Genomic DNA, 26,001 nt, shown 5'->3' on the forward strand with positions numbered 1-26,001 from the left:
TTATTTTTTTTTTTCTTAGCCGGCGAGACCTAGAGATTGAGCGCCCTGTTCCTGGAGCAAATGTTGTCACCCTTCAGTAAGTATTTTATTTCCTACCAGTTTGTTTGTGCATGATGTGAGGTAAGAGGTGTGATCAGTAGATGCATTGTAAATGCACTGCAGAACTGTAGTTGCATGTGCTTATGTGCTGTAATGTAGGAGATGAGAGGTTACTGCAAGTCAGGGACTACCATTAGGAAAATTTCCTCTCTTCAGACTTGACAAACATATATTAGCTGAAATGGAAAGTTAAGCAGTTCCAGTTCCTGTGCATGCACAAACTTGGGCTTATGAAGTACTTGAAAAGTAGATGTACTTATCCTCATGCAGAAATGTATTGTAGTTAATGGAAACAATGGAAAAACCCAACCCAAAACCATTTGATAAAACAACCAAACAAAAATTCAGGACGATGGAGCAGGTATGAGAATGACTTTGAGATCTTCTACTAACAACTTTTCACTTATGCTGCAAACTATGCAACATAACAGTTGTCAAGTCCTTCTCTGCTCAGCTGCTGATGGTTACATACAGGAGACTCTACTTCTCTGCCAATCTGTTTGGAATAGGACGGACAGATCCAAAAGTTGGAGCTCATGGGCCTGGAGGTGGGGGTGAGACTTTGGTGCTGATGCTCACATTCAATTTCTTTTAAAGTGAGGAATAAGAGCACTGGCAAGGGCTGATTTGCTGCCTGGTGGGGAAAAGGACAGGTTCTCAGGCAAGGAATCAGTGCATGTCAGTAGGTCAGCAGCTAATGCAGTGGATTTGATGTATGTTTAAGGTGTCTGGAACACAAACCAAATCACTTCCACACGCTTAACTGTCTCATCCTTCCAGCAACACAAAATGCAGCTTAGGGCAAGTCCGGGCTGGATCACAGAGATAACACCGCTCCTGTCTGTGCTTCTTTGCAGGTGTCCTGTCCTCCTGGTGGTCGGTGACAGCTCCCCGGCAGTGGATGCAGTGGTGGGTACACTGAGCCTTCTTTGCCACCCTGCTGGGTGATGGGTGGGAGAGCCAAGCAGCTGCACAGGGCCAGCAGAGCTCCTGCCACACAGCAGCCTGGCTGGCTATTGAGCCAGCCCAGCTGGCTCTCCTCTTCAACTGCAGGAGAGCTGCCATTAATCCCTTGCTGTTTGTGCCCTCTGTGTGTGCACCATTATTTAATAGCTACCATGTTAGGAACAATCACCACAGCAGTTCCAGTGAACCGCAAATATTTTCCTTCAGAGAGGGATCTGCTCCTGGTATTTTAACTTGTTGTGTGGTGCTGGAGCTGTGCCCTGGATCACTATGGAAGCGAAGAGCTGCTTTTTGACCATTATAACTCACCCCAGATGACTGGATGACTTCAAATGTTGTGCCTTAATGGGCATGCCCAGTCTGCTGGCCTGAGGCCACATGGCTGCTCACCACTTGGGATGCTACCAGATGACCCCAAATTACAAGATAAACAGCACTTGTTGCCACTGGAGTCCCAGAGACAGATGAAAAATCTACAGTTCTCAACTAATGGGTTTGTACATAGAAAAAAAATGCGGTCAGAAAAGTGAACTGACTTGGGTTTAAAGATGCATATATGTATACAGAGTCTTCATACAGAAGCATAAGATAGTCAGTTTACTCTGTATTAAGCCAGAAAGCAGAATTTTTAATCTATTTTCATCTAGCAGCTCATAATTAAGTCTTGTGTGCAATGCCTTATGCTGTTATTCTTTTATGTAGGTTGAATGCAACGCAAAACTGGACCCAACAAGGACTACACTTCTGAAGGTAATAACAAAAACTGTGATTTTTCAAAATAAACATTCCTCTCATGTAAAACCAGTTGGATGAACTAAAAAAAAAAAAGGCAGAACCAGAGTGATATGCTGCAGTAGAATCCAGTTCTAATGTGAAAAGACAGTTCCTTCAGGGTAAGAGTATTTTAGTAGAATAAACAACGCTAGGGGCTTCTTGTTGGGGTCAACAGTACAGAATTTTTCAGCTTCTCCACTTTAAAGCATTAGGGATGAAACTTGAAATGCTCTGTATTTCACACACCCATAATGAATTTGACTAGAGCTGGCAAAGCTGATCTTGAGGTATTTGGAAATGTTTGAAAAAGCATGGAAGGGAAGTGCAAACCAGTTCATTCTGATCCTGTGCTTGCCTGTCCCTCAGCAGTAGCGTCAGACTAATTGATAGCTATAGACAACTGACACATTTATCAGCCACAATTTGGTCATCCTGCCTTTTATGAGGGCACAGTCCAGGATATCTTATCAGAAAGTTGATAAAACGCACTTCCAAACAGAAGAACGTGATGCAAAGGTTTTGGCTGATGCTTGGCATTCAGAGGATGGGTGCAGTTTTCAGCTTGTTACTGATGAAGTAATAGCATGTAAACAGTGAAACAAGTTCCATCATGCTTCTACTGTGAACTTCTGCATCTACTGCACTGAACTGGTCAGTGAAAATGATAATAATGATTTTTTTATTTTTTTCCCAAATACTTTTTCCTCCTAATGTTGAGGAGTTACACTGCTGCCGTACCATGTGGTCGTGAGACTATCTCAGATGCTGTATCTGTGGCCAGCCTCTTCTCAGTCCAGGGATATGGCTGATGCCAGATCCCATTGCAGGCCTGTTTTGCTGCTAACTAATCCTAGATAGGATTTGGGATTGCCTGTAATTTACAACTCCACTGTTTTGAGCTTGTGGTGTTCCTTGGAACAGGACTGTTTTTGTTGGGTTGACTTTGAGGGGTGGAGTGGCAGGAAAAATGAAATGCTCCAAAAATACTGCATATACTCAAGATAGCTTTTCTCATTTGGCTTTCCCTGCTTCCCTTGGCAAGTCAGGTTGATGCTTGCCATCCGCAATTTCAGCAAATTGTTTTTCCTTCTCACCTCTCAGCCTCAGGTGTTTGTTTTCTCTCCCCTGTTTGTCATCCAGGTCAATACAGAGTCATGTTATTGTAATTCAGAGCTGAACTTGTAACCAGGACTATCAGGCTGGTTTCTAAGAAACTGGTAATCACTGCCTAGTAAAAAAACACTCATAGCTCCAGCTGATTCTTTGCCTGATGGTCAAGAACCTTCAGGATTTTCTGGGGTGCACTCATAACTTTTATAAACTTGTAATAGCTTACTTTGTGTTCATCCACGTGGACGTTACTCACATAACAAAAGGAAATGTTTCTCTGCCAGATAGCTAAAAAGGTCATTTTAATATATCCTGAGCACAAATGAGTTCCTCTGGCATTACACTAACTGGCTGTTCTCATCTCATTTCAGATGGCTGACTGCGGTGGGCTCCCCCAAGTTTCCCAGGTAGGATTTGGCTGGCGGAAATCCTACTAATCCTGTTCTGAAGTGTGTCAGACTGCAACAAATGGGTGTTTTCCTGTAGGGTACTTGCTGTTCCCAAGTGTCAGCCAAAAGGATGGTTATGATTTCATGAATAATGATGTCAATCAGTCATCTGAGCTTTCTTTTTTCTTAAAAGAGCAGCAAAGCACAAAATTAAGATTGGGAGGGGATATTATTTTCACTAATAAAGTCTTAATCAAGTAAAGATCTGAGGTGGGAATGAAGAGGTATTATTTTATACCTATTTACTAAGCAGATGTGGATTAAGGCTTGAGCACTAGCATTTTGAAAACAGTCTTATTTGGACTATTTATAACATAGATCAGGAAAGTGGAGTCAGGAAATAACAATGTTATGTTCTTGCATACACTGACTCTGCTTGACTGAGAATGAACTGGAATTTCTGAAATATATTTAGGCCTAAATTCAAAGTTGCTAATAAAACTAGGGTGGGAAAGTTAAAATTTACCTGTGTTCTTGTGTCACCTCACTAAAAGAGCTGCCCTATAAATCAGCTTTAAATCTAACATCTAAACAAATTTTTAAGCAATTTAATGTGGTGTTTGTGAACTTAAGGAAAACCTGAGTTTGTAATTGCCTGCAGCTGAAGTCCCTGGACAGGCAGTGTATGCTCCAACAGTGGGAGTCAGGAAAAGGTTTTTTTTAAAGCCACACAGTAATGTGTGCATTGCTTCTGCTATGCAGAGTCCATTCTTTGCAGTGATTCAGATAGAATACAAAAAAATATTTTCATGTGCAATAATTGAGATTGTGAGGTTTATGTGGCCACTGTCAGCAGCAAAGAAAAATTGGGAGTGCCTCATTGCAAGAATGTCAATCATAGGCAGTTGTGCCTGTGTATTCCTGCTAAGCTTTTTTTCCTCTATAAACATAACTGTCAGCTCTGACTAGAATTTTTTCTCTGCTGATTAGGAATCACTCAGTTACTGACCATGCATGAACTGCCTTGTATATTTTGTGAGGCCAGCTGTTTTACTTTGGTTCACCTGCTTCAGTAACTGCACAAGCAAAGTTTGAGCCAGACTTGTCACTTGTCTGGAAATCTCATTCTTAAATATCTGTGTTCATTTTCTAAAATAATGAGGCAGGGGAGCAGTCTAGAGAGGGGAATGGTGGATTTTTCTCATAAATTAAGCTTTTAGAGGGTCAGTAGAGTCCAGAGAATATTTGAGAACCCTGTTAAGATAGGACATCTGTGACATCTATGACACTGTAACGTAACTAACCTACTGAGCACTGCCTACAATAACACTCTCTCTCTTTTGCAGCCTGCCAAGCTTGCAGAAGCTTTCAAATACTTCGTTCAGGGAATGGGATACAGTAAGTATTGGTTTTATGGAATGGTTTATCTGACTATCAAAGTTAATTGGGCATCTAAGCACCCAGAGTCTCTGATCTCAGGTATGTGATCTTTGCCCTGTTGGATGTGCATTTGCAAGGGGAAAGAAAAAAAACACCTGTGGTATCTGGCCAAAAGGTTTTCAGACCAAGTGATGTTATTAAACAGAAGAAAGCTTTTTGAACAGCTGATAGCCATGAATAGCTGTTTAACTTTATCTTGATGTTTTTTAAGGTGGATATTTGTAATAGTGTCCCCTTGTGGCATCACAGGATATGATTCATATACTGCATGTAACATTTAAAACCTCATTAGCTCAGAGGTTTCTTTGAGTTGTAGCTGGGGGTTTTTTTCCACATATGTGCTTCTGGCAGCTGCTTGTGTAGATACATTTCCAACCTGGGCTGCCAGCAAAGGTTAAACATCTGAAAATAATGGGAGGTCTCATGGAGTCTCTTTAGTTTATCTCTGTATTTTTGCAGCCACAACAATGTGCCATAAAGCTGCCTTGAATCCCTCAGCCCTGACCACCAATTTTACTTTAGTAATTTTCGGGCTCCTTAACTGTATGCCTGGAGCAGTGAAGGTAGTTCTGCGTGTGAGGCTACCATGAAAAACATGTATTCAATCTCGAAGGCTTCTATAAGGGTGGTCAAGGTTGGAGAGGAAGGCAAGGACTTCCTTCCAAGCCCATGAAGGAAGGAATTAATGAAAGACTCTTCTTCCAGTGCCCTCTGCTAGCATGACCCGGCTGATGAGGTCCCGCACCGCTTCTGGCTCCAGCGTAACCTCTTTGGAAGGACAGAGGAGCCGGTCTCACACCGGGGAAGGCACAAGGAGCCGGTCTCACACGGGGGAGGGAACAAGGAGCCGATCCCACACTGGGGATGGTTCCAGGAACCGCTCCCACACAGACACACGCATTGAGCTGACACCGAATTCAGCAAGCAACGCTGAACAATCAAGCCCCAAGTCCATGGAAGTGTCCTGTTAGATGGATGTGGGAGGTTTAAACTGGTCACGGTGTGAAAAAGTAATGGATGCCCCCTGTGTATCATAAAAACATAACTGGTATTAATCTCAAGCTATTCTGTAGGAGGAACTCTGTTCACCAGGGTCTGACAGGGACCAAAGAAAAGAAGCATCTCATTTGCTCTATTGTTATTCTTGTATCTCAGACAGCTGCTGCTATTGTACCCTCCTTCAGTGGATGCCAAATTCTAAAGGATACTTGCCAAAAGCTGATGTGGTTGTAAACATTTCAGAGTCAAACCAGAATTGCTCAATACCCTCCTTTAAAATCAAAACTGTTACAGGCCCCTTTATCTCTTATTATCTTAAGGTAAACTGGCACAATTTGAGATGAGTTTCAAAGAGGGGGAGAAAAATATTACGGATTACTTTTATGAAAGGAAATGAAACAAATGTGTTATGGCCTCATGTTGAAGCTGGAGTTGAATTCATTGTATATAGCTTGACTTCAATGATAGAGAAATTAATGTATCGTGCATTTATAGGCCTTCTAATTCATTAGTATTCAAGCCTGTTTTCCTATGTACAATAATATACTACTAAAATAGGTGATTTTAATGTGACTTTGAGATGAACTAAATCTTTAAGCTTTTTTTATTTCACTTTTTTGAGACTTAGTTTCATTCTTCCTTTCCTTCCCCCCTCCTAGACCCTAAAACCTGCTTAGCCAAAAGAGGACAAGATTAAAATTTGATAAGCAAGATAGGATTCCCTGTTTGGGAACTTGGGCCAAAGGGTTTACCATACTGCGGAACTTGGTGTAGTTGTAAGAAGTAGCATAGCCATACACACCAGCAAAGCAAAACCAGCTTGATTTTTCCTTCAGGAAGCTTCTTATCTTTGCAGCTCAAGTTTTTTGTGTCCAGCACAATTGTGATAAATTTGGAATTCTGCAAGTGAAGCCAGATCCAGCTGTTCTTTGTCAGGAGAGATGAATAACTGGGATGGCATGTAATTAGATACTGTATGTTCAACTGCCACTAATTACCTGATTTGAAGCTGATGAGATCTCACTGGTGCTGAGAACTGTATTCCACAAAGTGATGGAGCAGCAACACTGTATCTCTGAAATACAGTGTCTAGTGACTGTGTAAATGTCATGATCTGCTGGTTCTGCATCTTTATATAGCCTCCTGACACCTTGGATTGCTTTCTTTGAAGCTAGTGGCTCGATACCTTTCTGCCAGTCAGATTTTCACAGTTGGGTGTTCTTAAATTTGTCCTTCCATAGATAGCAGGACAGGATTTCCTGAGCTCCAGTGCATACCTGCTGAACTGCAGTCCTCACACAAACAAAAAGCTCAAAGGCCGAGCAGCTAAATAGCAAATGATAATACTTTGGGATTGCTTGTTCAGAAGAACACCATCTAGGCTACTTTATATTGACTAACTTCAGCTCTTGTGTAGAATATCCATAATGGTTTGTGGGAAGAACAGACAATTTCCGGAAAGAATAAAGCTATTGTGTAAAGTCTATCAAGAAAAGTTTCTTAATGAAGTATTTGTATTTATTTCAAAACAAATAAATTTGTAACTTTGCAATGTCTGGTGTCTTCATGTTTTACCAGGAGTACAATCTTTCTCAGTCCAAGTATATTCTTATCCCTTTGTATCAATGAAATCTTTTTTTCTTTTGCTTATATCTCTGCCGTTACCTACTTCTGTGCTCAGCGTTTTCCCCCCATTCCAGCCTACTATTTATACTAAGAAAACACCACACATTTCAGCATTTTTATTGGCTATATTAGTACTAAAGGATAATTTTACTCTAAGAAATATAGCAAAATATTAAGCCATTATATAGAGTACTATTTGCTGTTTGAAGTTTTCTTTGTCTCTCCTGCTATAGTACTGTCTAGTGCACAGATCTGTGGTCTGTACACTGACTTCCTCACTGGAGCTGGTGCCATGCTCATTGTATCCTTTCTGATGCCGATCTGATCTGTAAATCCATTGATGTGATGTGTTCTTTGTGAATAGCTGGAGGTATGCAGGCTTCTTGACTGAAATTTCAGATGCCACTTTGAGTTTCTAAAAGCGTTTCTTTTTGGACCTCTTGCAAGAATCTAACTTCAGAAGAGTAAAGATTAACCTAGTGACTTACCTAACATACTGATGTTTTCAGGGATAGGTGGCTTTGTGACTTTGCTGGGACTCTTTTGGGCTGCTCACTCCTCCTGTATCTCAAAAAATCCCGTGATAGGAAGAAGCAAAAGCAAATATTTGACATGTCTGAGCCAAGGCTCTGCTAGACATGCTGATTCAGCAGTCATGATTGGACTGATACCAGCAAAGGGCTTGATTTGGTTAACCACAACCAGTGCCAGTGAAAACAGGAGGAACCTGTGCCAGTTCATCTTACAAAAGAAGGGCAAAGTTATGTTCTTTGCTGAGCTTTTCTGGGAGTGGCTAATCATTCCTTCCACAAGGACACCATGGTGTGCCTGTCAAGCCCAGGCAGTTTATTTTGGTTTAATGGGGAGGAATGCATCCAAGCCTTCTTGCAGCACAAAAGGATCTGCGAGCACTTCTGAGCAGCAAGGCGTTGCTAGGACCACTATAAATGACAGCTTTGCAACAAAGAGTATTCATTTGGCAAGGAACAGTGTGTATCTGCAAAGAAAAGCTGGAGGACGGCACAGAGGAGTAATGCATTACCTTTTACAAGAAGTTATGACTCCTCTTTCCCTGCAGTACTGATCTCCTGGCATCTTTAACTTGTGCTGTAACTAAAGGAATGCAAGTGGCTTCCAGATTTATTAGATTTTTTTTTTTATGAAAAACCTTCTTAGAGGTTGCAAAAGCTGATTTCTACAATATTCTTGGAGACAGAATTAACCTGGATAGTGTAGTGTCACTAAGCCAGAAAAGGTGAGCTGAGGTTTCACTTTTTTCTCCAAATATGAATGGCCATCAGGGGACAAGGAGCTCTTATGGCATAGAGGAAATTCAGGTTTGATAAAAGGAGGTTTCCAGAAAATAACCAGATCCCATCTCACACTGCTTTTGGGGTTATAAAGGGTGGAAGAGAACAGAATGGGCTCTCAGGGACCATGAGGCTTCCTGATGCCATTAATATACCTCAATACCAAATTTTTGCTGTTGTGGTGCTCTTCAAAAACACTAATAGAAAGGATGTCATTGCTGAAATCTGGGTTCTTTCCACCTCTGTCTGGGCCTTGACATCTACTGTACAAAAATCTGGCTGAACTTCAAGATGTATTTCCCCTGTCCTTGCAGAGAAGGAATTGGAGAGGATATGCCAATACCATGTCATGGCAGTAGGTCTTTTGTGCTGAAGGATGCTGCTTTCTTCTTTAAAAGTCTCTATAGATTGAACAGCTGGAAACTTAAACATAGATGTGTTTTCAAGGTTTATGATTAATGTCATGTGTTGCAAGTGATGGACTGAGCTGGAGTGAAAACTGTTTATAGCAAAGCTGCTTATTTTTACTCTCCAGTGCAGGAATCCTCTTCATGTCTGTTTTTGTATCTTGGGCAGAGTATCTGCTGCAATCCTTAACATGCTGGTGATGGGGTCTGTTGCATCCATCAATTCAGCACACTGAACAGTGCTGCTGCAACTTGGCCCTCCCCCTTCCCACATGCTTCCTGCTTTTCTATTTTTTTGCACTATTTTGCACTACTTCACGTTCACTGGAACAGAAAACCTCTCCTGGTCTATCCCTATGAACAGCTGCTTTGATGTGTGGATTTACTGTTTCCACCAAACCAAATATAGGCTTTATATTGGTAACGGATCATTGCTATGCCTAATGTTTAAATAACTGAGAGAAAGGATGTCAGGGTATTTTAGGAGCTCAACCCTTCCCCCTCAACCCTTTGTAATAGACAGACACAGCCTTTCACTGTTTCTCTGTATTGCTTCATTAAGGGCTCCATTCATTTTATAAACAACACAGCTGCTGACCAGTGTTAGGGGGGAAAAAAAGGAAAAAAGGCTTCTGATTCCAACTGCCAAACAGTTCAATGTCTGTTCCCTGCAACTCAGCTTGGGGATTGTTCGCTTACCCTGTACTCTTGGGGGCTGGAGGAGAATTGTTATTTGGATGTCATTAAAGAACCAGCTCCACATCCCATATACTCTACATGTTTTTACACTGGTGGCTGGGGGATGTACATCATACACTGGATTCTGGCATCACTAGACATGTCCAGAAGAGCCCAGTGGTTGGGAAAGGGGATAGCAGGGAGCTCTCGCTTCCCAAGCAGCAGCATCGCAGTGAGCTATGACCTGCAGCAGAGCTGGAAAAAGTATCCTTGGATGACCTGCCACTCTCTGCAATTGCTTATGGCTGGAGTGGATTATGGTATTCAGGCCAAGGTCAGTGTGTGGAGGGGGCTGGGGAGGGAATGGCTGTTTACTGGGCAGCAGCACTGGGGGAGGGCTGGGGCAGCTCCCAGTGAAGCCTCCATGTAGGGTTTGGTGAGCCTGCTTGTAGGGTTTGGTGAGCTTGCACTGTGCAAAAGTGCCACCCAGCTCCTTGTGCAGCGGTGACATGCACCCTGTCAGACCCCCCCGCTGGACCTCAGTCTGCACTTATATCTCTCCATCTAGGAAATTGTCATTTACTGACTGATTGCAATACGATTTCACTTCTTTTTAATGATGAAAAGTCACCAAATCAAAAAAAATCTTAGTTCTTTACTGCCAGCTGCCAGTGTTAAGCATTGATCCCGTGGTGATTCCCTTCCTGCCACTCATGCAGATTTGGAGCAGGAAAGGTCCTACAGAAGTAGAGCCTATCACAGGGTCAGCACATCATTTGGAAAGTGCACAGTACTCAGGAGATGATGGTTTTCCCAGATTAATGACCCTTCAGGCAAGACTGTGTACTTGGCAGCTGCCACAGGGGCGAGCACAGGACACATGGAATTTCTGGTGCCTGTAGAGACAGCAGACAAATGTGGTACCTTTGATGAAAGCTATTGCCAGAGGCACAGTTTTCTGGAAAGTGCTTAAAAATGCAGATAATTGCCCTTTCCAGTAAACAAACAAACAAACAAAACCAACCAGCAACAAAATGAAACAAAAATAAAGCACACTGAAGGAGAAGTCTGGAAAGAGCATGCTCTCTCACCTAAAATTCCAGGAACTGTAAGCAACTCCAACACCAACCCAGAACCATTCAGGACATGAGGTCACTCACAGTGTTTAAATTCCTACCAACGCAAGTAACCTGCTTCAGGCTGGAAGGCAAACTTGATTTGTGGGAAAACTCTACAAGTATATTTTTCTAGAATTAAAGGGTAGAATCCTTACTGGGGTTGGTTCTGAGGATATGTAAATTGAGGAATATGGATTAATGAATGCTTTCCCCTATGTCTTTAATGACCTTGTTTGAACAATTTTGGTGTGTATGGCTGCTGCAAACAAGTTACTCCTGCAGCCTCTCAAGGGAGCTGCTAACAAAGGCATGCTTAGACAGGTTAAGAACACACTCCACTTTGCTCAGAGACTCTAGAAGTCTGTCCCAAGTCCAGTAAGGGGAAAAAAAACCCAAACAAATGTAGAACCAGAAACAGACCAGCAAACAAGAACGTGTTAGTTTGGGAACACCTGGCTTTCCCAAGCTGACAAAATATTCACACTGAAGGAGAAACTTCCACATCATCCTTTTTTACCATATTGGTTCTTTATTTGTATGTTTCCTCCAGTTCAGGGCTTTGTCACAGATTGTGAATGCACACTTGGACATTGACCAGGCAAGGAGATCTGTAAGGGAAAAGAACTGCCAATGGCAGACATATTTCACTTCCATTTGCCTGCCTAAGCTTCTAAATGAGGTGTCAGTCATACATTCGTTAACCATTTACTACTTACGAGGTTATTTAATATCTTTAAACCATAGCAGCAACATGCTATCTCAAAAAGCCTCACCATGATGCTTTACGAACAAGTAATGTGTTATATATAGCTGGAGTAACTCAGGCTGACACTGCCAAGCCAATCTGGTTTTCCTATTAATTTTTCCTGTATTTCAGTATGTGAAGCTTACAGGTATAACTGTAGAGCTGTTAAAACAGGAAAAGTCACAATTTCGGTAGGTATGTGTATGGATACATGCCTCTAAACAGTGAGAGCTCTCTGTCTGTATCAGTTTAATAAAGTGTTTGTTTTAAAACTCCTTCCAAAAAAATGGGACCAAAAAAACCTCAGGGTTTAATTTACAAGATGGCACAGTGTTTCTGAATTTTGTGTTTTTCCTAGAGTTTTACATATACACAGCACAACCCTAGTGAGCACATAAAAAATATTACAACTGCACTACACCCTGTTTCCAATCGCATGCACACAAAAATGGTGCTTTAATTTCCAGCCAATACTCCATGAAAAGGCATTTGAATAAATTTCATGCCTGCTTCTTCGCTAAGTGGATAACCTGCTTTCTGGGATTCCCAAACAAGGTGGCTTCAGCTACCATACTGACTGTGATGAAGTCCCTACAGAAGGCTAATGGCTACAGACACTGGAACTCACTGGAGTTTTACTATTCATACCACCATGAGTAGACCTTCAAAATCCCACCCTCCATCCTTGTCCCAGACTATAAACCTAACAAGATAATTGCTGTGAGCAGAATGTGTGTCAAACTCTCTTGGCTTAGACTGGATTGCAAAATTGTCACTCTCATCCTTTCTCAAGCCTTTCCCAGGACTGCTGCAGCAGAGAGTTCTAACACCAGCTCTGCTCCTGGTATCTCCTCAGTGCTACTATTGTTGCTTCCTTGGGTTATGGTATCCCTTTCAGGTCCCAGCAGAGACCTGGGCCCATTGTACAAATGTACAGAGAACATCAGTTCCTGCTGGAGGAGTTTTCACTCTCAACAGAGGCAATGAACAATAGGGTCTTGTTCTGGCTCTGAAGTACTGAGAAAAATGGAAACCAAGGGCTGGATCCATGAAAGCCTTTGAGGATCTAGATCCTGAATGTATTTAAACAGTAACCACAAAATGCTTTTATAAAGATATATGGCTTGCCAAAGCACAGAGGGAGCCAGGGAGCTGAATCTAAAGGCTGGTCTGTTGCCTTAGTCCTAGTGCTAATCTTGTAAACATCTGTTAGAAAAAGGATCTCTGATGCACCACAGACTGCAGGTCAAGTTCACTGTCTACAAGTGATGCTCTTCCCTTTCAGAGTCACCAGAAAAAGAGTTGTAAAAGTAGAAGAGTTAACGAGGCTGTGCATCCTATAGATTTGTGTCCAAGCTCCCCACAATTTACAGCACTATTTACACTATTTACAGTAGTGCAATAACCACTATTCCCTGTCTGTGATTGCTTCAGCTGTGCCTCCTCCATGGCTGCTGGTTTCCAACTGGTGCATCTGTTCAAAACCCCTTTACACTGCTGTTGAGGTGTTTGGGCCACACTGCAGACTTATTGGACACATTGGCTGCCCAGCAGATGTGCATGGGCTTGACAGGGACAATGTGGTGGTCCTCTTCCCTGTCCTGCTCTTTGGCTTCATTTTTTTTTTTTCAGGAATTGCAACACCTCTGAGATCTTTACACTTCTGCCCCCTTTGTTTGGCATTTCCCACAAAGGGACTGGCTGACACACAAACAAACAAATGGATGGTAGGGTTGCATACACCTTGCTTCCTTTGGAAAGCAGGCTAGAAACAGAAACATCTTGGGTGCATTGGGCAAGATCTGTGGTTTCCAGGCATTCACTTCACTAAAAACCGACACGCACTGGAGCTGCTGGTCATGCATTAGCTTTCAATAGCTTCTTTTATCTTGCAGTGAAAGCCGTGTGATACAGCCGCTGCAGCATTTCATTGAGAGGGTTACAGCATCAACTAATTGCAAAGCAAAGCAAGCCTGTTGAGGGACACAGTTTTTTGAACATAATCTGATGCTGTTTTTGTTTCCTTATGTGTACATGTAAAACAGAGAAAGACTGATTGTACATATAAACACACATTACACATGCACTCCTTTTTATGCACCAAAGACTGCCCCATAGGAATATATATACGTAAATATATACGTATATATTCATGGGCATGTTTCTATGTATAATATTACATACAGTAGTATATAACTGCATCCACATAATATTTTATAGATGCATAAGGAGTCTTTCTGCTGTGCCTTTTGCAATTGGACATGTCTATCTCATATTGGCCTTATTAGCCACCAGCATGCTTGTAACAAATGTGGATAGAGCCTTTCCCAAATCTTCGTTTGCGAAGCCCAGCCATGATGATATGTATGTATACATATATATATGTATATATACACACACACATATATATGACATTTCAAGACGGGCAAGAACTAGAACACAGGATTCCAAGCCATATTTAAGGGATCTTAAGTATGAGATTTAAATATTTAGATTTAAATACTGAGAGAGAGATCCTAGTATGCCTTCCCTATAACGTCTCAATACAAACCATTTTCCCTTTTGGAAAACATTGTCAGTGTTTTCCACTTCCTGGCCAAGGCCTCTTTTTTATATGTTCTCATGGGACTTTTTTACCAAGGGGTGGAGTTTAAAATGTAATGTTCTCAGTCTTGCTAGTGCTGAGGTCTCATTTGGGTGGAGGCGAATAGGTCAGATATGACCTCTGCTGTCACATCATCCAGGCCAAAGCAGTCATGGGGCTGAATCTTGCAAAATACTGGTGGCCTCAGATTCCTTATCATCAGAGGAACAAAGAGGAGAGAATGTTGAAACACGCAGGGAGGGACCACCCTTCTTTTCTGCCACTGGGTTCTTCATGGAAGCTTAAAGAAAGAAATAATAAAAACTTTGAATTGAGGAATGGCACAGCTCTATGGGAAATATGTGGGCAGAATTCTTATATACAAACAAATATACTATTGGAGTTAGCAGCTTTTGAAGATACACAGCATTTTTCGTAGTTGTCTTTATATAGGGATGACATTGTTTTCAGACCACTCACGAGAATTTTTAATTTGTCATAGCCAAAAAGATTTATATCTCCCAGAAACTAATCTAGCTTCCACTGGGTTATCAAGATGGAGACAACTTGCCAACTGAAACTAAAGCAAAATAAGTGACTAATTTAAAACACTTGCATCATTCCAAGTTCAGCCTTGTACTGGTCCAATCTCCAGACCATATGTCAATCAGTTCTACTGTGCCACCAGGGATTTTGGAACAGATACTACAGTTCTCCACGCAGAAACACATTTCTTCTCTCCCAAGTGAAGCAACAGCAAATGTGCCATGGGGCATGGGTGCTGTACTAACAATTTATTGGAAAAAAACCTGGCTCCAACACCTTTCAGTGATGATAAATGTATTGCTTGTAAAGGTAATGACAGGTTTTTTTCTTCTCTTAGCTGATATTTGCATGTGAAACTATTTCTGAAGAAAATGCTTTACCTTGATGTTTACTCTAAGCCTCATCCCAGTTGGAACTAATGTACCAGAAGCTGTGACAAGGATTGCCTCTCCTTCTACATCCACACATTCACAGAGCTGATGGGAAGCTTAATGTCTGTTTTTTCATTTAGCATATGTCTCCTTTCCTCTACCCCAGCCATGTAAAACAATGATTTGTGTCACTGATAAGGTAGCAGTGGGAAGTGTGACCTGCATGCTGATAACCACATGGGGAGGAGGAGGTGGTGGTCCCCAGACACAGACTACACAATTTCTGTGTGAATAAATGGGTGCATGAGGTCTTGTCCCTTCATCTCTCATCTGGCTCTCTACATTTCATCCTTCAGGTCCACAGAGCTAGCCTAGGAGCAATATGTAACCTCTGGATAGAGGATCTATACTGAAAATATGAGTTCTGAGATTGCTGTTTTGGATTCAGAGCAGGTAGAGAACTGTGAAAATGTCCCTGGCACAAGATACTCCAAGAGATTGAGGTGAATCCAAGGAGAGCAGGACACAGAGGTTCTTGGACCCAGCCTATTGCAGTGAGAGACAGACTCATCACAAAGAGATTTCAGGAAAAACATTCTTCCCCCTAGGCTTATCCCATGAAATTCATCATGGAGAACGATCTGACTGAGAATGACGGAGGGGCAGTTGTAGCACTGATCTCAGTGTGACAGACACTAGACTTTAGTCCTAAGGGTCAGACCATCAAATCTTCATGTCTAATGTTAAAAATAAAACATATATGTCAATTTTCCATCTTAGACAACATTGTTCAAGAAATGACAATAAGGGTGTCTGAATCTCATGTCTAAGCTACTGACAGGCATATTTTACTGTCATACTCGTGTACTGTTCTTTCCTTTGGGCAATTAAACTGCTGGTCTGATAAATGGCAGTGCCAACATAGCTGTCATTTAAGTCCTGGAATCAGTGAATGAAGGAATTCCTGGCTGCTATTAATGGATGAAGATCTATTGGAGTTAAAAATCCTGCTTGTTCAAGGCCTCTCCAAAACAGTGTGGCAAAACAAGGATATTTAACATCCTACCTCAGAAAAAAAAATTGTACATCAGTAGCGGATGAAAATTCTCCTTTTATTTTAAAACCTCTGTAAAATCAGAGCAATGGGTCAATTCAAGCATTCAGCCAATTTAATTAGCGATTTCAGAGTAATCGTGGTAATGAGCCAAGTCGGTAAAGATGTCATTGGGGTTCCTGCAGTTCAGGTTGCAAAAACAAGCATTGATCCACATGATTTTCCAGGAAAACTCAGTTCCATCTGGGCACTGAAACCTCACTTCAATAGTCTTGGACTTGTAGGGTGTGCAGCACCTGTTGTCTGTGCAGACGCCGCAATATTTGGGTCTATATGGACTTTTGCTCACACATCCTGAGATGGTGTAGTTCATGGGTTCATTCGCCCTGTAGACAGCCAAACACTTCTTTCCAGGCTAAATCAGAGAAGAAAATAAAAAAAAAAGAGAGGTTAATATTCTATGCTGACATAGAATCATAGAGTCAACAGGGTTGGAAAAGACCTCTGAGATCATCAAGTCCAACCCTTGATCCAACACTGCCGTGGTTACCAGACCATGCCACTAAGTGCCATACCCAATCTCATCCTAAAAACCTTCAGGGACAGTGAATCCATCACCTCCCTGGGCAGTCCATTCCAATGTTTGATTACTCTGTCTGTAAAGAATTTCTTCCTAATATCCACCCTAAACCTCCCCTGGCACAGCTTAAGCCCATGCCCTACTGCTGGTTGCCTGGGAGAAGAGACCAACCCCCACCTGGCTACAAACTCCTTTCAGATAGTTGTAGAGAGTGATGAGGTAGGACATAAAATTCACCTTGCTCTCTATAACTACCTGAAAGGAGGTTGTGACAGAGTCAGACTTGGCCTCTTCTCCCAGGTAAATAATGATAGGATAAGGGGAAATGGCCTCAAATTACTCCATAGGAGGTTCAGCTTAGATATTAGGAAAAATTTCTTAGTTGAAAGAGTGGTTAAGCATTTGAACAGGCTGCCCAGGGAAGTGGAGGAATCACCATCCCTGGAAGTGTTCAAAAACAAGTAGACACAGGATTTCACAATGTGGTCTAGTGGGCATAGTGGTATTTGGTCGAAGGTTGGACTTGATGATCTTGGATTTCTTTTCCAACTTCAATGATTCTACGATTCTATTCTGTGATTCCTGTATTTAAAAGGGTTTGAAGCTGTTAGGAATCCCTATAGGCCATGACAGATTTACATGTTCAGACCTATGAACCCAGTAGGATACTTGCAAAATGGAGTTCACAGCCACGAGCAGACATTCAGCATTACTTTCCCGCTAGATGAGTACAGGTCTGTCTAAGCCACCACTGCGCACAGCAGGCTCTGCTTGGCCTTCTTTACAAGGACCTTTTGGCTGCAGCTAAAGCTCTCAGGGCAAGGTTTTCATACCAGCACGTGGAAGCACAGGGAGGACACATTTTGGAACTCTGTGCAGCACAGTAAGTCCATGTAGAAGTGCAGCCCTCTGAGACCTGAAAGCTGCACAAAAAAAGCTGAAGGGGCACACAAAGAAACATTCCCCACCTTGATGTGCTGGGTTATATCCACCTCACAGGGCCTCATGTTGCACAGGCGGCTTTCCTTCAGGAGCCGGCACTGGTCGTTGTCGTTGGAAATCCTGGTGGAGATGCCCAGCCCACAGGTCTTTGAGCAGGGACTCCAGGGTGAGGTGTGAACGATGCAGTTCTTCTGCCAGGCTTCATCCTCTCCCTCATAGGCTGTGGAGACAGTTTACCCCCACATTATTCAGCCAAGACAGCTTTACATATTAAAGACCCTCTCCCCAGCTCATTACACATTCAGGCCACTAACCCAAATAATTAAACTACAGCAAAGTGGTTCAGCATTCCTGTGAAGCCCCTCATCCCATCCCCTTTGTGCTGACCTACTTGTGTCAGACTCCCCAGCTCTGCGAGCGCTCAGGGCCAGGGCTCATTTCTTTATTCCTTCCCCTTCACAGCCTCGCACAAGGAGGTCCTTGTCTGGGACCTCCAGGTGCTTCCACAATACAAATAATTACAGAAGCTTGTGCAGCGGGTGGAAAAAAGAGATGAGATTTGATCTCACCACGAAGGTTTATTTCTGAGCCCGTTCAATTGATTCCCTGTAGCAGAAAGTGGTCAACAGTCTCTGCTGGATGGCAGAGGGCTTGGGAAGCAGCCACAGCCTTTCACTGTGAGGAAGAGCAGTTTGAATAGTTCACAGAGAGCTCAGTAGCCATTTGGAGAAGGGTGGGCTCTCTTTTGAAAGCAGCCTACAATCCCAGTTCAGGTTCTTTCACAGCCTCAGCCGAAGTCCCCTCTGCTTTGCAGCTCACGGGACAGCCCAAAGGAAAAACTCTAGAAGAAACTGCTGCACTGAGCTTGCTCACTGTTATGTTTATTAGTATATTAATCACTATACTAAATGTAATAAATACTAGTCGTATTTCTGTAAGAATTCTACTTACAAGAGGAAAGTCAGGAAAGCAAAACTCTGTTATGCCCATTTTGGGACAAAGGCCATGAAGACATAAGGCCAGTTTCAGTAGCAATGCTTTGAATTTGGACCTACATCACATTTCAGAGCTACTAGGGACAGAAGTGAGGGCTAAACTCTGGCAGGTTTAACCCACAAAATGGAGACTGAAGCTTTGTTTTGTGCAGTAAAAATATAGACCAAGGACTGGGGGAAAGAAATCCTGTACCACCAAGGAAACACAATCCTGGTTTACAACAAGCATCCTACGTCTCCTTGAGCTTTGCTTTGTGAGAAAGTCTAAAAAGTGGAGCTAATGTGGCTAATGGTAATACATTGCATTGCAGGGCATTTTGAGGATAAATTTGACATATGGCAAGGTGAGTCCATCTTAAGCATTTGGGACCATATTTGAGGCAAATGGTACCACCTCTGTGCAGTGGGCTATGAATGTGTGTGGAAAGAAGACACATTATGTGATACACAAATAATATCATCAGTTCAATAATATCATCAGTCCAGAATTGATGAAAAGCTATACTAACACAAAGACAATTTAGCCCATCTGGCAATGAAACTTCCACCACAATAACTATTTTCAAGGTGTTATATAAGTTTGAGACTACTGAGATACAGGGGCTTTAAAATTGCACTACCAAAGCAATATGACCCAGACAGAAAGCTTCAGTCCCAAATTAAACTGAACCCATTCTGTTTCCCAGAGGGCCCAGACTGAAAAAAAAAAAAAAAAAAGCATTAAAAAGGACTTGTGATATCTTCAAAGTTCCAGCAGATGCTTCACACAGAATCACAGAATGGTTACACAAGCATCTTTGGTGAATCTCACAATGATAGAATCATAGAATGGTTTGGGTTGAAAAGGGCCTTAAAGATCATTTTGTTCCAACTCCCCTGTAATGGGCAGGGATGCCACACTAGATCAGGTTGCTCAGGGCCCAATCCAACCTGGCCTTGAATGCTTCCAGGGATAAGACATCCATATCCACATTGCTGCTAAAGAGTTTGAGCACACCACATGGGTTTGCCTGTCCTGTTCTTCAGCACATGTTGTGTGGGAGTCTCTGTGCCTCCTTCACACAAAGACTAGATACCTGCCAGGTCTGGCAGTGCAAGCTGATACTTTGCTTGTAGATTCTGTCTTCAGCTTCGTGATGGCAAAGGAGAAGTCTGTCTCACTGCCTCCATACCTGCAGAGGAGATGTGACGTGGAGATGTCTTCCTGATTTTTCTGGAGTCATCACAAACCCACTGCTCGCAGCACTTCCCTGCCATCTTAATCAGCTTTGGGTTTGGGCACCAGACAAGGGGAGGACGTGAGTTTGTGCACATGGGAATACAGCCCACGGCCCCGTTAATGCACGTGCAGTTGTATTTGCAGTTGGGCTGAAACGCTTCCCCATTCTTATACCTGACTCCATTAAGGACACATCCTACACCAACAATTTCTGGAAAGAAAGAAAAAGAGAGAAAGACACACAGAGCATCATTAAAATAATGCTGGCAACAAGCAGCTCTGATGTGTTCCTTTACCAATCCGATCCCTGGGCTGGCAGAGCCAACATGGAGACGCGGCAGTGCTGTAGGGCGATATGTTCAGCCTGATGCTGAGACAGGGGTAGTCACACCATCAAGGAAACTGTTTCCATTCTAAATCACAGCAAAAAAAGAGAATCTTTCAACACTTCATGGAAAAATAAGTTAGAAAATAAAACAAGCTTTATCAACAAATGCTTACTTAAAAAATCATTTCATGGCATGGTGGTAGGAGTTATTCATAGTAGGAACAATCAAAGCAATTAAAACAGATAATGAGCAAAATTTGAAGCTTTCAGAGACATATGAAGGGACTATATGGAGTCACATATATGACACAGTTCTTCACAACACTCGTACCCATCTGAAGCAGAGGGGGAAAGACAACCAAGGTAGCAAAAGAGTACCTAAAAGGCACTGGATTCCTAAATTTAGGCAACTGGATCCTACCCACTTTATCACAGAATAGTTCTCTAGGAAAATGAAGTATACATTATAAAGTCATGAAAATAATTATTTGGTGTATTTTTTTAAGCAAAGTTACAAAAAAAAAATAAAATTCAAGCATTTTGATTGCCCGTGAATAGGAATCATATTGATTCAAACAGCAGTGTTTGGGTTTTTTGTTTGTTTCAAAGATATGGCCAGTTATTTGGAAGCACTGGCAGAAATCTTTCAATGGAAAATTCAAAGTTTAGTTTCTTGTTTGGTCACATGGAGGCAGTGCACACGCACTGGTCAGATCACTTATGTTTTAAGTCTGGTGGGAAACAGAGCAGCAATGTGGCTGCTTCAGGGGAACACAAATTGAAATGCTGGATTAAAATTCTGCAAAGGCTATTTCTGGAATGGACTGAATGAAAACATCAAACACAAATTCCTTCTTCTGCACCAAAACAAGAGCTGTTGGAATTTGAAGCACAGATCTAGATCTCCAGTTCATCCTCAGCTCCAATTTTAATAATGTTTCAGTCTTTGTATTGAAAAAATATCACTCAGTGCTGGACCTAAGAATTCAGGTATATTTCTAGGTGTTCACATGGACTACAACAATTCAAGAAAATGTTGTATTTCCTGGTGTTTTCCTACCAGCATATCCCTCCTGCACTATGAGAACAGCCTCCTTCAAATCTCCTACACCAAGAGGCTCACCATGTGAACACTTCCAAACACAAAGGGGGTGCTGAATGCCTTCATGCAGAACTTCACTAAGTCTGAAATTAAGCAATTTGGAAGCACATCCCTAATCCCAACCCCATGTGCACAATGCCTGACTCCCCACCTGGGTGTGTGTTCAGCACTCTGCTGTCTCTACTTTGGTGCAGAGAAAATCCAACAACGAAAGGAGAGCTTTAGTGGCTTTCAGCAGGTTCTTATTTCATGTCTGGGAGGTTAGATCCTGGGATACATCTCAACACGCCAGTCCAGACACAGCCTGAATTTCCCCCAGTTTGACTGCATTCCCTTTCCCAAAACCAGGTCCTAGTTCTTTCAGTATCTTTATTTTTCCACATATTATATTGTTTCCGTAGACCTGCATGCCCTGCATTCTCTAGGTTCTCTAGACCTATAGCACCCATATGCAAAGCAAATTCCTCACAGCAGTTAGTCCCCAACACCCAACAAGGTGCCACTCACATGAGCCTTCATTCACCCTGTGATCAGGACAGAACCTGATGGGTTGAGAGTGGGGTGATGCAGCCTATATGTGCCCCAGGGTACAAGAAAGAACATGTCAGCAGATCCTGTCCTATGCATCTGCTTGGACGATGAAAGCAAGGGAAAGACTACAGGTTTCTTTGGCAGCCAGAGACAACCCACTTCAGTCCTAACCGTGGAAAGACCTACCTCTCATTCCCCTCAGCTCTGCATGCCACAATGCCCCTCACCATAGAATCACAGATGTCACATAATAAGGAATATATTGTCATGGTAGTAAGGATGAAAAAGCATAGACTAGGAATCCCTCCAGACCTCACTGGAAAATCTGGAGCTCAGTCTTAATACATCGCGGTGCTGCTGCCACAGGCACACTGAACGCCTGTAATGTATGGGAGGACTGCAAAAACCTAAAGATATCCAACTAAGAAAGCAAGCATTTAAATAAATAAACAAATGTGAAGCAACTTGAAGATCTTTAAAGAGTTCTAGGAAGGCTGATAGCTTTGAGACAACATCAAGTCTGTTTTCCTCTCCCAACCCAGAGCCAGCTGTAACGATGTCATTCTTGACAGTGTTTGTCTAACCTGCCCTTACAGACCTCCCACATACTCCAGACAATACACTTGAATGATCTCATATCCTCTTTTCTTAACCTTAATCTTTTCTAATCTTGAAAATCACTGTTTAAGCATACAGCTCCTTGCACGTAACTTCTCTTCTTGTTATTTTGATCATATTCTGCAAAAATCTGGTTAGACCGCACTTTTTGCATGCCTTTTTTTTTTTTTTCCTAGCTGAGCTACTGCAAAGCCAAGGTCATTTCTTACTACACTTTCTATCCTTCTGCTGGGGAACAGCAACACCTAGTATCACTTCTGGGAGAAACTGTCAGCTTCCCTGAACTGCTTCACTCTTCAGACCGGCCCCTTGTGTGACTTCTGCTGTTTTAAATTTATGGAAGCCCACAGTTGGTAATCTTTTTCCTCTTATGTGGACAAGTTATTCTATTTATTCATCTCACAATCAGCTCTTCTCCAGGTCTTGTTTCACCTTTAGATCTCCTCTTAGATCATTCATAGTTATGTTCCAGCCTAGAAGACCCTACCTCTAAGTGACTTTTTCCTGTTTACGTACCTAAAGCCATGGCCATATATTCTAATAACTTGCTAAATAGTCAACAGCCTTTCTGATCAGCAATCTGTGTGGTTATGCTTGTGATCCTTTCACTTTTAATCTTTCCCAGAGGAGTGATTGTCAGCAATTTCTGACATTTATGAGCTAATCAGATTCACTCTCATGTTCTGGATCTCAGAACAAGTGAATATACCCTTGGCACAAGAAACATTACCTAACTTTTTTTTCCTCTGCTTGAGTAAAAGCATTCCAGTCACGTGAAACCAAGAGCTTGTTACAATAAGCAGGAAGAAATCCTTCTGCCTCATGGCAGCTAATGTGACTGTAACCATTGTAAAATTAAGGCTCAGACCTCAATTTGTCGCTGAAAAGCTCTGATAGGAGAGGATCCACTCCTGACCTTCTTGACAGGATACCACGTGCTATCCTTTCAAAGGATCCACAATAGGGAATATGCCAAAAGCATCCTCTTAATATCATCATTTTCATGTAGATACCTACGTTGCTTGTCTTTAAATCCGGCTGCACACCTACCCTTCCTTCATCCCTAACCCACTGCAGAACCTCCTTCTGTTGCAGGGAATATGGAATCATCTACTTGCACATCTGGAGACCTCCCAGTGCTGGTTGGTCTTTGCTCTTGGCTGCAGCCAACTCAAAGAGCAAGAATTCAGATGTCATTTCCCATCGAGCCACCTGCCCTGAGAACAAAGACAGATACAATGGAATGGAAGATGATACATGGAGGAGCAGATGAGCGTGCAGTCAGTAATCTAATGAGATAAACCTCACCCACTGATCAGACTGAGGGGAGCTGCCAACGTATATCTAAGTCAAAAATATATGTACATCACTTACGTGCACATACTCCTATTTCGTACCTAGGTCTGTCTCCACTGTAGTCACAGTACAAGCCCCTGTGGAAATCACAGGTGTCAGCCTCCGTGCAGGTCTCTCCACGCTGCCTGGCACAGGTCTTGCAGCAGTCACAGCCGTCCGTGACCAGGCTGACGCCCAAGGAGCACCGCGGTGGGGACTTGGGGCACTCACACGGCCACTTGCAGTACTGGGTCCGTGTGTAGGTCTCTGTCGTGGCTGGGACAGTGGGGGCCATGGTGGTGATGGAGGTCTGGGCAATGGCCTGCAAACAGAGAAACACCGCTTGGAGAGCGTTACAGAGAAATGGAGGCTGCAAAAGCAGTGGTGATTAGTCCTCAGTTAAAGTCCTCTCAGCTCTAATGAGTCTGTAAGGAAACCAAAGAATAAATGTCAAAGAGCCATGGAATTGTGGTGGTGCTTACTGTCTTGTACACCCTTCAAGCCCCAGCTGAGGGCAAATGCTCTGTGACTGGGACCACCACGCAAACAGGCACCACTTTGCTGGCCCTCAGCCCCTTCTAGACCTCTCTCTCTAAACAGAGGTCTCTCACCATGTAGGAATGTACCAAAACCCCTCTGATACATGAGAAGAAGGTGTGAGGTGTGTCCAGTCTTCATCGCCTTGCGGTGCTTCGTTCTGGCAGAGGATTGTGCCACCCCGTATTATTGTCACTGCTGGTTGAGAGAAGGTTCTAGAGACTCTTGGCTACTTGTAGACTTCTTTTACACAGCAATCACTGCTTTTCAGGTCACCAAGCAAGATAAAGGTCATCGTGTTGCAGTGTGAAAGTGCATGTCCCTGTTTGGCCTCACATTCCTAAGACTTATCCATATTTTTGTGGCTCTTGCAATCAAAACGCGGGATCTCACAAGAGGGACTGGGGATCAACCCTGTCAACCTGCCATCCTCACAGGCACCCAGTCATGAACCACTGTGTTGTGAGGATGATTGGAAACCCACTTACTCAGTCACTCCATCATGGATCTCCTGAGGATGTCCTGTCCATTTTTTCACTTCTTGCAATACTCCTAATACCACAACAACTACTGCCTTATGATGTCCTAGCCCTTTGTCTTGACTAGAGATGAGGTTTGAGAAAGGAAAAGATACCCTCTGAAACCAAAATCTATGTAATTGGCTGTGAATGTCATGTTGCACAAGTTCACTCACCTCTATTTGAAAAATGTTTTGCTTGTCTCCACCCCTATAACACAACACACATGCAGTTCAGCTCCCTGACAGAGTCCCAGTCCTAAGCAATGAAGCTATACTATGGCTAAAACAAATACACAAAAAAATTAAAAATATTAATAAAAATGTTTTAAAAAGTAATGTATGCACTCTAAGCACTCTGACAACCACCCTTACCCATCCTTCACAGTGTTCAGACTACCATACTCAGCAGAAATGCTCTCTGAGCCATGAGGCTGTTAGGTCTGTCAGCAGTGGGCTCTTCCTGATCACATACTGTAGTTCCCATGATGTTGCCCTGGCTCACACAGTCAAAAAACTGGGATATTTCTGCAGTGATTTTCCACCTACTCCTTTTGGCAGGTGCTTTTGTCCTACATGGAGTCATTGTGGCACATGTAAGTTGGATGAGTGAAACTTCATAACATTAGTGTTTCTCGCATTAGCCATGCACAAATATCTACCACCATGGTGAGAAAGGAAGGAATACTTTTAGGGGGAGGGTAATACCACCAAGTTTCCATTTCCTGATCTCCATTTCTTGGTAAATAAGTAAAAAAAAAAAACCAAAAAAACTATCCTTCAAGTTAATTCAAAATCTGATCATCAGATAAAAAAATTGAGGTAAATCAAGGTAGAAAAGGGACTTTGTGTAACACAGTGATGTGACTGCAGTAGACACATCCAGGTGTCACTATTACTGAGATCATGGCGTACTGGGATCCCTTAATTCATTGAAAAACCCACAGAAAGTAGAGGTTCGCTGCCTTCTGCACTCTCCAGTCTTCACAGAGCAAACTCTGGATGACATTTAACAGCACCAGCCACAGTTGTGGTGCAGGAAGGGTGCAAATCAACATGGTGACAAAGCAAAGATGCAACT

At 42.5% G+C, this 26,001-nt stretch overlaps 2 protein-coding genes across 4 annotated transcripts in view; one reads left to right on the forward strand and one right to left on the reverse strand.

The window, feature by feature from the left end:
- NDRG1 (N-myc downstream regulated 1) overlaps window positions 1–7,329 on the forward strand; it is a 40,505-nt gene extending 33,176 nt beyond the window's left edge. Inside the window, exons 11-16 of the mRNA XM_032686130.1 lie at window positions 20–76; window positions 957–1,008; window positions 1,768–1,815; window positions 3,321–3,356; window positions 4,685–4,736; window positions 5,484–7,329. Coding sequence (XP_032542021.1) covers window positions 20–76; window positions 957–1,008; window positions 1,768–1,815; window positions 3,321–3,356; window positions 4,685–4,736; window positions 5,484–5,749 — 511 coding nt within the window. The 3' untranslated portion in view covers window positions 5,750–7,329. The remainder of the gene's footprint in view (window positions 1–19; window positions 77–956; window positions 1,009–1,767; window positions 1,816–3,320; window positions 3,357–4,684; window positions 4,737–5,483) is intronic.
- An 8,928-nt stretch (window positions 7,330–16,257) lies between these two features.
- Window positions 16,258–26,001, reverse strand: part of CCN4 (cellular communication network factor 4) — a 35,561-nt gene continuing 25,817 nt past the window's right edge. For 2 of the 3 annotated variants that reach the window (XM_032686143.1, XM_032686158.1), the window contains exons 2-5: window positions 23,906–24,188; window positions 19,906–20,163; window positions 17,765–17,958; window positions 16,258–16,631 (exon numbers count right to left, since the gene is read on the reverse strand). In XM_032686143.1, the coding sequence (XP_032542034.1) occupies window positions 16,332–16,631; window positions 17,765–17,958; window positions 19,906–20,163; window positions 23,906–24,188 (1,035 nt within the window). In that variant the 3' untranslated portion in view covers window positions 16,258–16,331. The remainder of the gene's footprint in view (window positions 16,632–17,764; window positions 17,959–19,905; window positions 20,164–23,905; window positions 24,189–26,001) is intronic. The other variant, XM_032686150.1, reaches the window with a different exon arrangement.

Source organism: Chiroxiphia lanceolata, chromosome 1 (assembly GCF_009829145.1).
Source record: "Chiroxiphia lanceolata isolate bChiLan1 chromosome 1, bChiLan1.pri, whole genome shotgun sequence".
In the NCBI taxonomy this organism is placed as follows: domain Eukaryota; kingdom Metazoa; phylum Chordata; class Aves; order Passeriformes; family Pipridae; genus Chiroxiphia; species Chiroxiphia lanceolata.